Below are 16,244 nucleotides of genomic sequence, written 5' to 3'. Positions count from 1 at the left end.
TCAAAAGGAGAAAAAAATAAACCAAAATGACTTGCAGAAAGCCTGGGGGCAGTCAGGAGAGCCCCTGGTTAAGCAAGTGATGAGGTCGGCGCTGAGCCAGAAGCAATGGAATGGCCCCGCTTGGAGACACAGATCAGATCATCTTACGCTTCTCCTGGGCCGACAGCCCCGTGCTGACTTCTTCAGCACTTTGTAAAGCACGTTGATCAAAGGTTCATTATTTTTTATCTGTTCCAAACAAAAAGGCAAATATAACAAAACGTAACAGGTGAGACATCAAAAGACACTTGAAGGAGCCAGAATTTGGGGAACTGGCCAGGGGAAACCTTAAGGAGGATGTGTGCTGTGCAATTCAAATGATCATGTCTCAGTCTGGTGGTGCTGCTTCCCAGCTGCTGGCCTTTCCAGACTTCCGTTCCCTCGCCGATAAAATGGAGGACAAGAAGCTCTGCCTGAAGCATCTTTGTGCAGGCTAGTTTATGGGAGAGGGCCAATGTCAGGGCCCATTTCCTTCCAGTTCCTCCTGCAGAAGGCAAGAGGAAACTTTGCCTCTTCCTTTGTCCTCCTTCACCTTATGCCGTGAGACACTGAATCACTAGGATGGCGCTAGGCATTAGTCTCATCCCTGCCCCATATTTTCCACCTTCAGTCCCCCAGACCCTCACCTCCACACTATGTTCATCTAAATAATGATGTCTTACCAGTGATCCCAAATGCTTACAGCTCCTTTGAGGGAACGCTGTCCCTACCCGCTCAAACAGTGCATCTCAACCCTGGCTGAACACCAGCATCACCTAAGTGGTTTAAAAAAACACAAACTGATGCCTGAGTCGCACTCCAAGAGACTCAGATATAAATTAGTTGGGGGTGGAGCCTGAGTATCCAGATCCTTTAACAGCCCCCCTTGGATGATACTGATTTGCAGCCAAGACTGGGAACTGCTACTACTGTAAAAAGTGATTCTCAAACTTTAGTATCACCTGGAGGGCTTGTTAATACAGCTCACCCTTGAGAACATGGGTTTAAATCATGAGGGCCCACTTATATGTGGATTTTTTCCAATAAATGCAGTCCAGTCCTATAAATTTTTTTCTCTATGATTTTCTTATCATTTTCTTTTCTCCAGCTTACTCTATTATAAGAATACAGTCTGTAATACGTATAACATACAAAATATGTGTTAATTGTTTAGTTATCGGTAAAGCTTCCCGTCAACAGTAGGCTATTAAAAGTTAAATTGGGGGGGATCAAGTTATACCTGGATTTGCAACTGTGCAAGAAGTTGGTGTCCCTGACCCACATAATGTTCAAGGGTCAACACTATTCAGATTTGCTGAGCCCCACGTTCAGAGGTGAGAAAGGAAGGTGGGGAGAATCATTCCTATTGCTCGAAGCTGCTGAGAAGACCAAGTGCAATAATGAATAATGTGCACCCAACCACCACCAGGCAGGAACAGATGCTTCATCAAGGTGGAGCCCTTTCCATCCTGGCACCACCAAGTAAAACGTCAGACAAGTAAACATTGTGCAAGAAGAACGTTAATCCAGAGTGTCTTCTAAAAGAATGCAGTACACCTTCGTTTGAGCACTTGGCACCACAACAGAAAGGCTCACGTTAGGGAGAAAAAGCTCCCACCACATGTGGGGAAGCAAACACCACCAACTGATTCTGGAAGCTGAGCATCAGCTGACTGGTGGTGGTGGTGGTGGTGGTGAGGGGAGGGTTTGGATCCTTAAGTCTGTGGCCTTTGGAACAGGGACATAGGGGAGCCTAGGCCAACCAGCTGGGGATAGGGAGGCTGTTTTTCTCCAGCTAGGCTTCCCTCCTTCCTCTCCCTGCCCCAAGAACCCAGAGGAACCTCTCACAAGCAGCTGGGCATGGCGGGGCTGTGTCACCACTATCCCCAGACCCCGGCTGGGCTTCAGGGCCCATTCAGCTGTGTCCACAGAGGCCCTCACCTCAGGCACCCAGGCTGAGCTCCGCATCAGCTCATTTTGTTGAGCATGTTGCAATCTCCAGAGCCAACGGGCCCTGGGGTTTTCCTGACACAGTCACACACCCTGCTTGCCCCGTGGGGCTCATCTAGCTTCGTTTGCACCCCAGAGACGGGGGGGTTCACCACAACCTGAGCAGGCCCTTTCAGAAACCCCTCTACCTGTAGCTGCTATCCACCTTTTTTTTTTTAATTGAAGTACAGTTGACACATGCTCTCCATTTGTCTTCATTCCCCCTTGCAGCTACAGAAGACACATGGTAGCATTTCAGAGCTTTGTAGACTGTCTCTGTCTCCTGAATTACCCAGAACTCTCTCCACCACTCTGCAGTGCAGCTGTGCTAACCGCTGCTGACTTTCTTGTTTCTGCCCAGCATGCTTTCCCATTAGGGAACCCCTCCCTCACGCCACGGGAGTCTGGGTTTGCAAGTGGCCACCCATGGGGATGCTGGGCTGGGAGAACGTGAACTTGGGTTTGCACGTGGCCACCTTCCCTGCCATGTGGGCACAGCCCACACACCAGGAAAACTAGAACAGTGGTGACATGGCCTGAGCCCCTGGGATGTAGCCCTTGGCTAAAAGAAGCAGTATATTCTCTCTTTGGCTTATTAGCAGGTTGATTTGGGTTTCAGACACCTTTAAACAAAAGCATCCTGCCTAATACATCCTCAGCCATGGTTCTATAGGCCCTCAACACCTCTGCTTTGCAACTAGCCCTTTCTTCATCTGGGTCCTGAAGTGAGACACCACCTGGGAACCCTATGCCCCAGCTGGGTTTGAGCAGAGCAGAGCAGGTTCACTGCCTCCCTGATGTGGGGACTCTGTACCTTGGAGAGAGGCCAAGGTGGTGCCAACCTTTCTGGCAGCCACGCCAGACAGACCACTCACACACAGCACAAACCCCAGCATCTCCCTGCTACCAGTGCAGCTCATTTGGGGGAACAGTTCTCTGAGAGGAGCTTAGCAACTGGAATAACAAAAATAAGACTGGGGAAACTCTGGTATCAACAGAGCTGTTTTCCATGACAGTGACAACTTCCAAAAAGTGACTAGTTAATGTTCTGGGTGCAGACAGCTCCTAGCTAGTGAAACACGCCAAGGACGCACCTTGCCTCTATCACATTAAACACACTTCCTGGGATAATGACCCCAGTTCAGTTCCATCAAAAACTGAAATGCCTTTGGGTCCACAGTAGTGGAAGCAGAATTTTAAGAGAGGCTGGGAGGCAAGGCAACTCAAGAGCACAAGTTTCAAGAGTCAGAGCTATACCTAAATACCAACTTCCCGGTAGCCACTTATGTGTCCTTGGGAAAGTCATTTACTTCTCTGAGCCTCAGTCAGTGAAAAAAAGGTAACGCCATCTTCCTTCTAGGGCTACTGTGGGAGTTACATAATTTAACAGAAGTAAAACACACAGTGACCATCACACATTACACCCTCTATTGTTACTAAGCTTTTGCTGGTAGTCAGGACACCCAAGGACTCCTGGCTCTGCTATCCTGTGCCTCAGTTTCTCCCTTTAAATCCCTTTTAACTCAAATTCTATGATCTTGAAATAAAACAGACCTGAACTGAATCTTCCCTCCAGGATCAGCTGTGAGTTTCTGCTCTCCCATACAAACGGGAATCAGAAGACAGAGATTTCCTATTACTCCAGCTCAGGCTCTCTAAGCTCTCTCTTGCACCATGCACCAAGCACTCTGAGGACTGTTTCAAGGTACACCTGCGCTGCTGGGGAGCCAAACCTCTCTTACCAGCTCTCTTACCATGAATGTTCCATAAATACTTCTGGTTGACTGCATGGCCCCAGGGCAGGGGTGAGAAGAACTGAGAGCTAACATGGTGACTGGCTATTGGGGAGGCCAGGGAATGGAGACCAGGTGGTAACACAGGGCCGGCAAAGGTGGTGGACCTCTCTCCAGGTCAGGTGGGGGTGGTGAGCATGGTGAAAGGACCCTGCCCAGGATCAGAGCAAAGCAGGATGGGCTGGGCTGCACATTTTGCATTGTGAGGTATTACTACCATACTTATAATACTTATTCATGCTCTGTGTGATCTGTCACATAAGCTAGAAAATGTCCTGGTTTTGAGAGAACCCTCCTTGTTTTGCTCATGTCAGAAAGCCAAGTCTGACTTTCGTTCACTGCACCCCTCCTTCCTAAAGAATCAGGAGCATGGGCAGTCTGCCTTCTCCAGCCCTAGCCACACCACCCTCCCCCTGGCTCTCCTTGGCTCCCACTGTTCCCTTCTCTTTAATTTCAACCAACTCAAACCCTCTGGCTCTTCAAGGCTCCAAACACATGCCACCTCCTCTAGAAGCCTTTCCAGCATTACAGCCCACGGTGACCTTCACTATCTCAACTCTGAGCACTAGGCCAGACAGATCTTTGTAAGCTCATTATAAACAAGTCTGTGTTATTTTGGGAGATTTTCTTTTTCTAACCAAGGCCATTTGCGAGTTCTCATTACATGTCCCTTAGGCTTCTCCAGAGCTGGTTACACAGCAAGTGCTCATCAGATACGGAAGCTAACTAGTTGATTCCTAATCAAAGGCTCTGATCTTGTCTCAGTATGGGGAGACCCCCCCCATCTGCTGCCGCAGGGCCTAATGTTCATCCTCTTGCTTCTACAAGGCTGGATGACAATCCCCATGTTAAAAATACCTCAAGCCAAGTACCCAGGGGAGCTGGGGGAGGCACACCCCGTGGCAGTCACCTGGGTGTCCTCCCACAGCCCCCCCCCTCACTCTCTCACGCGCACAGTTAATTAAAGGTCACATTCCTTCAGTCAATTTCATGGTTTAGGCTTCAGATGTGCTTTTCACAGTGGGAGCTTTCAGAGAGCTGTGGTAAGGGAACAATAGCAGCTCTCTTTCACGCAGAATGCCTCTCACACTTCTCCACCAGCTTTCTCTTGGTCTTTGTGCTCTGAAGGCTGATTTCGAGCCTGAAGCTTTATCACCTACAGGAAGGCACCCAGTGCTCATCTCCTGAATGCAGATGGAAGACTATCCATACGGGAGGCTCCTGTATGGGAGACCACGGTAGGCCCCAGAGCTGCAGAATTCCATGTGGAACCTGCTCCCCCAGCAACAAAACCAAAAAATCCACCAAAATACTCGTAGCTGAAAACACATCAGTGGCACCCTATGAACCAAACCCAACCCCACTGGCAGCTCCGAAGAAGGAGGTAGTTACTATTTAGAAGTCTTTGGGTCCTGACCAAGGATAGGAAGAGATCAAGATCTTGTGCCCTCATTCCATAAGGCTGAAATCTTATAGCAGAACTCACAAGGAACGGAGCCTAGAGTTGGAGGCAATAAGAAATAAAACTCTTCTGACTTAGACAGGAGATGTCTTCATTTGGGATCCAGATTTGATAAGACCTGCACAGCCTTTGGCTTTGAGCTCAGAAAGGTGAGAGAGTCCAAGGGAGACAAGATGCCTGACGTCCCTCACCTTTAGGTCCAAGTACTCCAGGTCCTTCTTCAGCTGGAGGTAGGTATCGTCAGCCTTCAAATGAAGCACAGAAAGAGAAAAGCCAGTTATGAACACCAAGGGTTTCCAAAACTTGGGGCTTCATGTGTGAATCATTGACATTACACAGCTTTGGGGTCAAGGGTAGCAGGCTAACACATCCAGGGCCATGGAGGAAGCGCAAATGTCTCAGTGTAGCTCAGAGCCTTCTTTCAGCATGGCGGATCTTGCAGGTCACTGTGGGGAAGATCCAGCTCGTCCTGCAGTTGGCTGGGGGGACAGTTTGGTGGGGAGGAGGGAGACAGCACACATACCACCACAGGGCTAGGAGAGCAGTGCAGCTGAGGCCAGTGGTGAGCTCCTGAGACAGAACTGGAGAGGTCTAGCTGGAAGAGGACATGCAACACCTGAGCTAGAGGCCCATCAATCACCAATGCTCCAATCCTTGTCATCAAACCTTTGTACTGGCCCACTTCACATGCATGAAGCAAAATGACCCTCTGATTAGTGTGACTAAATGCCTTGAAGGGGCAGGAAGAGGATCTGGGGATCCAGGTAAGTCCTGACATGACCCTGGGTTCTAGGATGATAAGCCCCATGAGCTACTGGAAGTTTCAGCTCCCTTTGCTTAGCATGGGGCCATGTCAGGAGCTAGTTGAGGAAGTTTCAGTGTCAGACCTATCTGCTTGCACCGTCTCTGACAATCTGTTGAGTTCTTCAGTGTAATTACCAGGAACAGTGAAAATAAGCAAAAGACTCTTTGATTTTCTAGGACCTGTGTTTCCCATGTACAGACCACAGAAGCTAACTGTTAGGCAGAGGGGCTGTAAAAGCTTAAGAAAAAATGGCCCAGGCACCACTTTCTCAACCAGCTAAGAGGTCTCCCAGCAAACCGAGGCAAGTCAGAGCTACGGGAGAGGGCCCTGTTTACATCTCTGATGTCAAACAAGTAAACAATGTGAGATGTTCAGGCTGTGCTTTTAAGCGTGAGAAGACCTGAAGGACCATGGAGAGGGACATTGGTGACTTCCGAGATGCTATTTCTATCCCTAAACTGTCCCCTTACCCATCGCTACTTCCCCAATCAGCCCAGTCCCTATACACTTTCAACAGCAGTAAAGAGGACTGAGCAGAGGAATGTTACTAAAAATCCTCCAAATTTACACCTTAGGGGTTTTTCACATGTTCCCTTACATTCATTTTTCCAAGTATATTTCCTGAGCCCCTCAGGTCTCACTAAAACAGGACAGTTAAGGAAGGTGACACTCCTGTCATCTTCCTCCTCTGTCCCCTGCCTACTATTGTGCAGCCCAGGGGGACCAATCTTGTATGGACATCGTTAAACTGCTCAAGATGCCTGGGAGGGCAATTCCCTGGCCACTCCTTGAGGAGCTTGCCTGCAAACTTCCATGTCCCAGAAGGTTTAGAACACTATGCTAGATAAGACCTGAATTTTGGCTCCAGCCCGCATGCCACTGGCTGAGGGATCCCAGGCAAGTCACTTCCCCCTCTGGATCCAGTGCCTTGCGTGTGGTAGTAACTCCTGTCCTGCCTAACCTCTCCCAGGTACAGTGAGGTTCTCTAGGATAAGGGATGTGAGGATGCTTTTTCCATCAGCAGGACACTGCCCAGATCAGAGAGGGCACTCTGCCTCTCCCCTCCGGGTTGACACCAATGAAACACACCTCTCCACATCCCAAGGATGGCCACGGTGGCGACAAGGATGACAGCCAGCACAGCCCTTCGGACATGACCACACACCAGCCTGGCAGTCACTACTCACAGCCGGAGAAGCCACAGCTGAGGCCCCTCACACCACATGCAGGCTCCTCCCCAGCACCAAGAGGCGCGGGCCCCCCCACCACTGTGCAGTGTCTGGCAACAGCGATCAGAAGCAAACAGGCAGGGAAGGAGGGAACGAGCCAGACAGCAAATACAGACTAGAGCGTGGGCACAAGAAAACACGGGCCGGCACGTCACTCCGTTGCCCCCCACCGGGGTGGCCCCGGCCCTGAGAGAGCCCGGAAGCGCTGACCTGGCAGGCGGGAAAGGTCAGCTGGTGCTGCAGTAACTGGCCGACGGCGAGATTTCGCACACTGGCCAACCTGGCCTGGTGCCGCCGTAAGCGGGTGAGAAGCAGCGAGAGCTCCTCCAGCTGCAGGTGTGTAGACACATCACAAGGAAATTAGCCACCGCAGGAGCACGACGCTATAATTACTCTTCACCGCGGTGCCGGGACAGCACTGATGTGACACCATTAACTAATTACTGCATTAATTCTGTTATTAGGACAAATAAAGGCACTGGCAGAAAAGGGGCTGCAGGAAGCAGGTTTTTGTTTTTGTGGCTTTTTTTTTTTCAGGAAACAGCAACCAACAGTGCAACCTCACCCCGACTCGAGCTTTGAAGCAAAGTTAACTAACCAAAGCCAAGACCTGGACGACAGGAGAGGAGCTAATGGCAGAAAGGCAGGTGCCTGCGAAAACGCTGCCTGAAAGAGAAGAAAAGCCCACATTCTCCTTCACTTCCCCCAAGCTCTTCCTCTGATCTGGGGAGGACCCCAAGTCAGCTGGATGACATGGAGCAAGTCACTGGACTTCTCTAAGCCTCAGCGTTCTCCTCTCTAACGTGGGGGCTGACAGCTGCCCTGCAGACTGCAGGTGACTGGCTCGGGGCGAGGTGGGGGAAACACTGGCTGAGCCGGCACTTTGCAGGCGGTTGATACTCATGGGGCGGGGGAGACAAGGAGCGGCTTACCGATTTTCCATGGAGACTGGGAGCGCTGACCGTGTGGGTCATGTAGCCCATGGAGGGCATGGAGCGGCGGTCCACGTGAGAGGAGTTCTACAAGGCGGAGACAAGAAGTCAGCCTGTGGGCCGAAGCCTCTGCCCCTTTCTGCCGGGGCGGCCTGCCACACAGCACCACCCCTCTTCATCTGTGGGGGGGTCCACGTCTTTCTTACTGGGTTATAAACCATGGTAAACGGGGAGAGCCCCATGGAGAGGTGAAGCTGAAGTTGGGTTATTATAAATTATTGAACCGACTGAACACAGATATCTTTTCCTGCAGACTTCCAGTTGGATGATTCTTCATCTCTTAATGCCTCAGAGTTCTCATCTGTGCAATGTGCATGATAATCGCACCTACCTCATCGGGTGGCGGTAGGCCCTTTAGTACTGCACCTGGCACCTGAGAGTGCCACAGAGGCGTCACCTCTCCTTATTCGAAACTGCTCAAATCTGTGTTCAAACCACGCGAGGGTCCTGGTGCCCTCATGCTGAACCCAGCTGCCTGGCAGCCCTCCGGAGTCTCACCTTGGCGGCGTGGCCCCGTGCCTTCCTGGGAGAGCCCCCCAGCGAGATGTCCACGCTCCTCCGCTGATCCGGTGGCTTCACGGTGACCCTCTCTGCTGGCGTGTGCGGCCGCCGGGGTGGGAAGACCCTCGGGGGGCCCGGAGGAGGGATGTCGGAGGGAGACGGAGGCACAGAGATGGCGCGCGGCCCCTCCAGCATGCTCCTGCTCCGGCCCTGGTCGGTGAACTCCGGGCAGCCGGCGCAGATGGGCGCCGTGGGGCTGCCGTGCCGGAACTGTAGGCGCTGCTGCCACTCGTACAGCTGCCACACCGTGCCGTCCCGGTGCGCCCGGCGCTCCTCACCCGACATCTTCAGGTGACTGGCTCGGTCCTGCGCGTACTTGTAGTCACTCGGCAGGTTGCGGGGAGGAGGCGAGGAGCCCCCCGAGGCATGTCGGGAGCTCTGAGGCAGAGTCTGGTAGTTTTCTGGGAAGGACAGTGACTGGCTAGGACCCTGACGAGGAAGGGTCTGGTCCAGGGGCAGGCTGCAGAGAGAGGAGGAAGACGGGTAAGACGACCAGCACGGGATCTGCCAGGCTTCTGGAAACATGGCTGAGTAAACCCTCAGCGCCAGGCACATGAGGGAGCCCTGTAAGAACCCCCAAAGAACAATCAAAGCAGACGCTCAGGACCTCAGTCACTCCCTCCCCATGCGGAGGACTCCAAAACCGTTGTTCTCCAACAACCTGGGAGCACCAACCTCCCTACCAGGCAGCCTGACTGCCCCACACCCATCGCTTCAAGTACAAGGTGATGAGACCTGCCTCCTCCTCTCCCTCTCGCTGTCAGTCAGCTCTTCCAAATGGGTGTGTGTCTATTTCTAGGAAATGCCTCATAATTCCCCAGTCACCGAGACTTGTCCTCTGCTGGTATCCTCACACCAAATTCTGGAAGTTCTTAAAGGAAGTGGCTGGCACCAGCTCTTTTCTTTTTCTACTACTCTAGACCACATACTGATTTAATCATCTTCCCCCAGATCGCTCTGAGACCTTCCTAACCAGTGTCCACACTGAACAGTGTCAACTGCTTGGATCCAATCACTCCCTTGCTCCAAAAACGTCAATGACTCCCCACTGCTTATGAAATAAAACTGAAACCCTTCAGCCTGGAACTCACCACTCTCTAGCACCTGATCCCAACCCACCTTGCAGTCCTGCTGTTTTCTCACTGCTTCTCCAACAGGACTGGGCTGGGGCAAGCCAGGCATCTAGGGCCCAACAGTTAAAGAGACACGTTCACTCAGGTGCACCCCTGCACTTGCTGGGACCTAGGAATGAGAGCCTCACCCTAATCCCACCTAGCCTCCTACACACCTGGGCAACTTCTCAGAGTGGGAAAACACAGACATAGCTTGACCTGGGTTTGAATGCTAGCTCTACCATCCACTGGCTAGATGACCCTTAGGCAGCTTACCGGACTGCTCTGAGCCTCAGCTTCCTCACCTGCAGCATGAGGACAGAATTATCTCCCTCATAAGGCTGTTCTGAAGAGTAAATGAGACAAGTAAGAAAATGCAGGATCCATGCCTGATGCACAGAAGGTACTTCTCAATGGGTTCTCCCTTTCTACCTCTCCTTATTCTCATAATATTGTTCTGCCCTCCCCTACCTGTATGAACTCCCCTTGCCCTATTCACCCAAATCTCACTCATTTTCCACGACACTCCTTCCAGAGAGGCCTTCTGCAGCCCTCAGGGCTCCCACTCTGCTCTGACCTAGTTATTATGTGTAGGAAACTTGTCCAAGGTCTTTTCATTGATGCAACCTTTTCATCCTTGCGAGACATCTCTTCCCCAGCCAAGCTGTAAATCCTCAGAGGGCAGGAACTGTATCTCACATTCTGCGGTATTGTCCACAGTCTGACAAAGTCCTGATGCATAACCAGCCAGCCACTGTTCTAAGCCAGTGCATCCAAAGTATGGTCTTGGATGGGCAGCATCAGCACCACCTGGGAACTCATTAGAAATGCAGGTTATCGGGCCCCACCCTAGATCTGCCAAGTCAGAAACCCTGCGGGTTTCAGAGCCCAGCCTCCTGTGTTCTAACAAGCCCTCCAGGTGGCCAAAGTTTGAGAAGTGCTATTCTAATTGTTCTTAAATTCATCTCATTTAATCACTTCCTCACTATGACCTCATAAGTGTCTTTTATGTCCTCATCCTCCCTACTATAACATAAGGATACTAAGAACCTAACAGATTGTTGTGGGGATTAGAAATAGTTGTCATTCAAAAATGGGCTTTTTTTATTGTTTTTTGTTTGTTTGTTTTTTATTGTTTTTATTGTTTTTTATTGTTATCTTTGCAATTATGGGAGGTAATTTTATTTTATTTTTTTATTCTTATGTTAATCCCCATACATTACATCATTAGTTTTAGATGAAGTGTTCCATGATTCATTGTTTGTGCATAACACCCAGTGCTCCATGCAGAACGTACCCTCCTCAATACCCACCACCAGGCTAACCCATCCTCCCACCCCTCTCCCCTCTAGAACCCTGTTTGTTTTTCAGAGTCCATCGTCTCTCATGGTTCCTCTACCCCTCCGATTTCCCCCGCTTCATTCTTCCCCTCTATGGGAGGTAATTTTAAAGATCTCTTCAGCCAGACTGGTCTAGTGTGTCCGGTTAGCGTGTCTGTTTGCCACTAGGTGGCAGGGTTTGCTACTGATTTCCCAAAGTCAGAGGGGAATGTGTGTCTGAGGAAGGGGCAGTGGCTGAATCCTCAAACAGCAGTGGTGGCAGAGGCAGAAACCAGGCTGGGGGCCTCCCCTGGGGACTCCATGACTTCACCAACCATGTTCACTCTGGCTGAAGAAAAATTCAGACTATGCAAAGTATGTCCTAGCTCTGCTCCCAAACCCCCTCAGTCTGGTTCTGCAGCCTGCTCTCGGTGCCTGCCACCCTGACAGTCAGAGTCCCCCACAGGGTGGGGCCCTAAAGCCCTGAGCTCATCCTCTAGCCTGTGCCCTCTGCTTCTGCATTGTCTGCCATATCTCCAAGTCCTCACTGCTGGCCATTTGGTGGCAACCCCCAAAATTCCAGTGCAATGGTGAGCTCCAGAGGCCAAACCAAGATAACTAACCAAAGGTGGAGTGAGAGACACAAGAGGAAGGTTTGCAAGAAGAGGTAAAGACCCCCCTGAAATAGGCAGGAGATCCCCAGAGCAGCTTTGCCCAAGAGCAGATCCATTTGCTGTCCCCTAAACCCATCTCTACCCAAAAAGAAAGCTCCAGGTCTCCTGCCCTCATACCCTGCTCTGTGCCAAGGGGCCTCCCTGTTCCAAAAGGCACCAAACAGGATATTCTGATACAGCCACTACAAACTGGTCATCACAAAATGTAAAGTCAATTTCTATAACCAATTACTTATGCAGCAGATATTCCTCACCCTACCCTCCACATCAACTGTGCAGGACTTTCACTTTCTACTCTGTTCCTCATTGTAATAGCTGAGTCCTTGATTCCATCCCCACCCCTGCCTTTTTATTACAAGTATGTAAATTACTTGAAATACCAGGGGGAAAAAATGGAAGGCTAGAATTTCAAAACAATCTCTTAGAATGTAGAATTCTAAGGGTACGTCAGTCTGTCCTTGCAAAATATCATTCTAAAGGAGTTTAATGATGGGAAACAATACATATCTCCAGTGCTAAAGGAACAGTTAGAAATAATTTCTTATGTGGTCTAGCTCCACCAATATGAGATCATATTACAGAGCAAACAACTCTCCTTCCAATGTCTAATGTGCCCAATCTAACAAGACTGGCACAGTCTCAATCATACAAAGCACAGACATCCCTCTTTTGTATTTTCAAATGTTGGAGGCTCCTTCATTAAACAGCCAGATCTACTTATTATTTGACTGTAAGAGATTACAAATATACCTTTAAGGTAAACAGCAATTCTGAGAATGCAAGATGCAGTCCTTTCCAGATACAAGTGAATGATCAGAGACTCTGCCCTTGGCTTACTCAGAGACAGACAGCTTTCTTCTCAAAAGGGTGTCTTCAATTCCTCACTTTTCCCTTTCAGCCCAGTGAGATCTGCTTCCATCACTAGAGTGAAGTTCCTCTTGCTGTGCGCTCAGTGACCTCCAAGGCCAATGAACTGTTTTCATCTACAGACCTCATGTCACCTTGCCCCTTAGACAAGAAAGGCTTAAACTTCCAGCTCATATGCAAGGAAAGTCCAACAATGCTTTCCCCAGCCCTGTCATCTACTTGCAACTGACTTATCATCCTTTAGCTCCCCTATGTGCCCCCGAGCCCCAACTACAGGCCGTTGTGTGTAGCAGAGTAACACAGGTTTGTGGACTGCCAGAAGCAGTTACGTAGAGACATTTCAACCAACAACTTATAACTGCGTATCAGTCACACAGCTTTTGAAAGTTCTTTCTGTGCCCCTGCCACAAAGGGTTTCTCACTGGCCATGTGACCTTTTCTGACTTGTTCCTGTCTTCCTCTCCTGCCTCCTGACCTAACTCCAAAATCCTAGCTCTACTAAGAAGGACAGGTCAGGTCTGCCCATGTAAGCCCATCAAGAAGCTCAGTGGAACCAAAAGCCCCAGTGACTGAGCAAAAGACAGCAGAGACCTTGAGGTTCCAGACACTCTTTCAGTGGCTCCCAGCCTCCTCAGAAGGCACCAGCCCCAACGAGAAGTCCTCATTCCCAGCACAAACCGGACTCCTTCTAAATGAAACTCCCTTCAACACTCCAGTTTCCACCCTCCGCCCCATCTCTTGCTCACACCTTTCACGGACACCGCTTTTGTCCACCCCTTGGGCTGGAGGTCCTCAGCATTCTGCCTTTGGCCCTCTGCTGTGGCTCACTCTGAGCTAGGGATTCTCCAGCCTGGCTGCACATCAGAATCACATGGGGGGCAGCGAGGAGTGTGTTGTTAAAACTCCTGACATCCAGGCTGTACCACATCTTCCTATTAACCAAGCCAAACTGCTAAATGTCAGCTCCACCTGTGGCCCTCCTCACCTACCTGGCCTCGATGAAGCAATTTACCAAGTCTTATACCTACCCAACCTCAACATCTGTGTGTCCTACCCATCCTCCTCAAAATCCTGACCATCTTCACTGCTTTGGTGTGGGTCTTCCCCGCCTCCTACCCAAGCTATGACCACCTTATACTCAATCATTGCCTCTTTCCAGGCTCTTCTCCATCTAAATCGTCTTCCATATTATCACTGGAGGAAGGAGTTAACCTGAAACAGCAGTTTTCCATGCTAATGTGGGAGTGGACAAACAAGGACACTTTGGGTGGGGTATAAACTGAAACAGTGTTTTTGGAGGGCAATCTTGTAATAACTATCATAATTAAAATGGCATATATCCTTTGACCCAGTCACTCCACTTCAAGTAATCTGTTAAGTACACATGCACTTTATGCATAGACAACGGGGCAGGGATATTCACTGCAGCATAGTTTGTAATAGCAAATGTTTGTAACCAACCTCACTGCCCATCAATAGGGAATGGTATAAATACCACTGTAGATCCATTCAGTGGAGTACTCTGGTTATTTCAAAGTAATGATATATGTCTACACGTGCTCATACGGAAAGACAGCCAAGATACATTCAGATATTTACATACAGACTTGCACATACACTGATACATTAAGTGAAAAAAGCAAGGTGAAGGACAGGGTTTATTTTTCTTAACAAGGTTGCTGGTCTTTAGGGAGTGAAAGCAGGTTTCCGAAATAAGGTAGAAGGACCCTTATTTTCAATATTTATCCTTTGGTATTTGGATTTTTTTTTTTTTTTTTTTTTTTACTTTGTGATGGATTACTGATTATTTGGGGGTACTGAGCAAAGGGAGATTTGCACATGTAGCTATGAATTTGGTGATGAAATTAGTAATTGGTACAAAGAAAACCAAGTAAACCACAAGCGTGAAAATTAACATCAAAAACAAAAAGTTGTTCAACAAATGAAATTTAATTATAGAACACTATGGCCCAGCTGTGAATATTTATATTGTCATAATAATATAAAAACTGACTAGTGATCTGTACAAAAAATATGCTATATTGTGAAGCTAGGATAAAGGTAAGCATATGTCTATTGGAAAGGCACAGCAGGGAACAAGAGACTTCAATCCTTATCTTCTATAGTAGAATGTCTATTGATAACTAAAATTGTAAAATCAAGAAAGTGCAGTGTAAGTATCTTATTTGGAAATACAGAAATAAATTGGGAAAACTACTGGAAGAATTGAAAGTGGCTACCTCAAAGGCACAGAAATCAGGAGTAGGGACAGATGGGGGCCACACTACTTAAATCCTTAAACTATGTGCATACATTAATTAAAAAAAAAAAACTTGTAAGAGTAAGGGGTAACCAAAACTACCATTCGCATTTTGGGTAGGGCCTGACTCTACTCCTTGGGACCTGGGCTACATGTTACGGACACGGACCTGCTGTATTGGAGCTGGGATGTAGTAAGGACTGTCTAGCCTGAAAAATCTCCCCAGGTGTCCCGATGCCTCTTTCCTGCCAATACCCTTCAGACCATCGACGGCTTTCACAGGCCTCCAAGACTAAATCCAAACTCTTTAGCAAGAAATACAGGCTCATCTGAGCTAAACCCTTAGCTTTCCTATCCTCCCTAGTTCTGCTTTTACCTGCCCTTGCCTGCCCATATTGACTACAGTTCCTAGAAGGTGTGACACGTAAGAGAAAATAGCTAACTTATCATGAGTAGCTTCTCTCTGACCACACTGTCTCCTCTACCAGATCCCCCTTCTGCTGCTAACTTACAAGTGTTGAGGTACCATGTGCTGACTGTTCCCAACCAGACCTCAAACCCCAACACTATAATCCATACCCAACTGTCTACCTGACATCTCCCCTTGGATAGCTAATAGGCTTCTCAAACTTACTGTCCAAAATGGGAACCCTGACTTCCCCCCGATCTTGCTCCTAAGCCTTCCCCGTCTCAGCAACCACCTGGTTGTTCAAGTCAAAACTCTAGGGATCATCCTTGTTCCTCCCTTTCTCTCATCCTGAGCATCCAACTCATTAACAAACTTTGCTGTTTCGACCTCCAAAATGTATCTCAAATCGTTCTCTATTTCCATTGTTACCATCCTGGACTATTGCAACAGCATCTTCCCAGGGCTCTTCTTCCTGAATTATTAATCCGATCACATCACTTACCTGCTTAAAACTTTCCAGTGGCTTCCCCTATTGCTTTTTCAAATAAAATCCAAATTGTTTTACCTTGAAGTAGGAGACCTGCATGATATAATGCCTGCCAGCTTTCCGACCTCATTCAGCAGTGAGGGCACTTAGAATCACCTCCCGGCGGGGGCGGGGTGGGTCTACCCAGCCCAGCACCAAGAACAGAAGTTTCTCTCCCCCGTGTCCCTGGGAGGTAGCTTTCTGTTTTTAAGAAGACACAAAATTTGA

The 16,244-nt window shown here is 49.1% G+C and overlaps 1 protein-coding gene across 3 annotated transcripts in view; it reads right to left on the bottom strand.

Moving 5' to 3' along the window:
- PLEKHA7 (pleckstrin homology domain containing A7) overlaps positions 1-16,244 on the bottom strand; it is a 213,275-nt gene that overhangs the window by 30,962 nt on the left and 166,069 nt on the right. For 2 of the 3 annotated variants that reach the window (XM_034995413.1, XM_034995415.1), the window contains 4 exons: positions 8,787-9,309; positions 8,229-8,315; positions 5,454-5,507; positions 148-228 (listed from right to left, as the gene is read on the bottom strand). In XM_034995413.1, coding sequence (XP_034851304.1) covers positions 148-228; positions 5,454-5,507; positions 8,229-8,315; positions 8,787-9,309 — 745 coding nt within the window. The remainder of the gene's footprint in view (positions 1-147; positions 229-5,453; positions 5,508-8,228; positions 8,316-8,786; positions 9,310-16,244) is intronic. The other variant, XM_034995414.1, reaches the window with a different exon arrangement.

The sequence above is a fragment of the Mirounga leonina genome, unplaced genomic scaffold, assembly GCF_011800145.1.
Source record: "Mirounga leonina isolate KUSES-001 unplaced genomic scaffold, KU_Mleo_1.0 Mir_92, whole genome shotgun sequence".
NCBI classification, from domain to species: domain Eukaryota; kingdom Metazoa; phylum Chordata; class Mammalia; order Carnivora; family Phocidae; genus Mirounga; species Mirounga leonina.
Note: the sequence above shows the minus strand (reverse complement) of the source record. Positions and strands in the feature narration are given on the sequence as shown.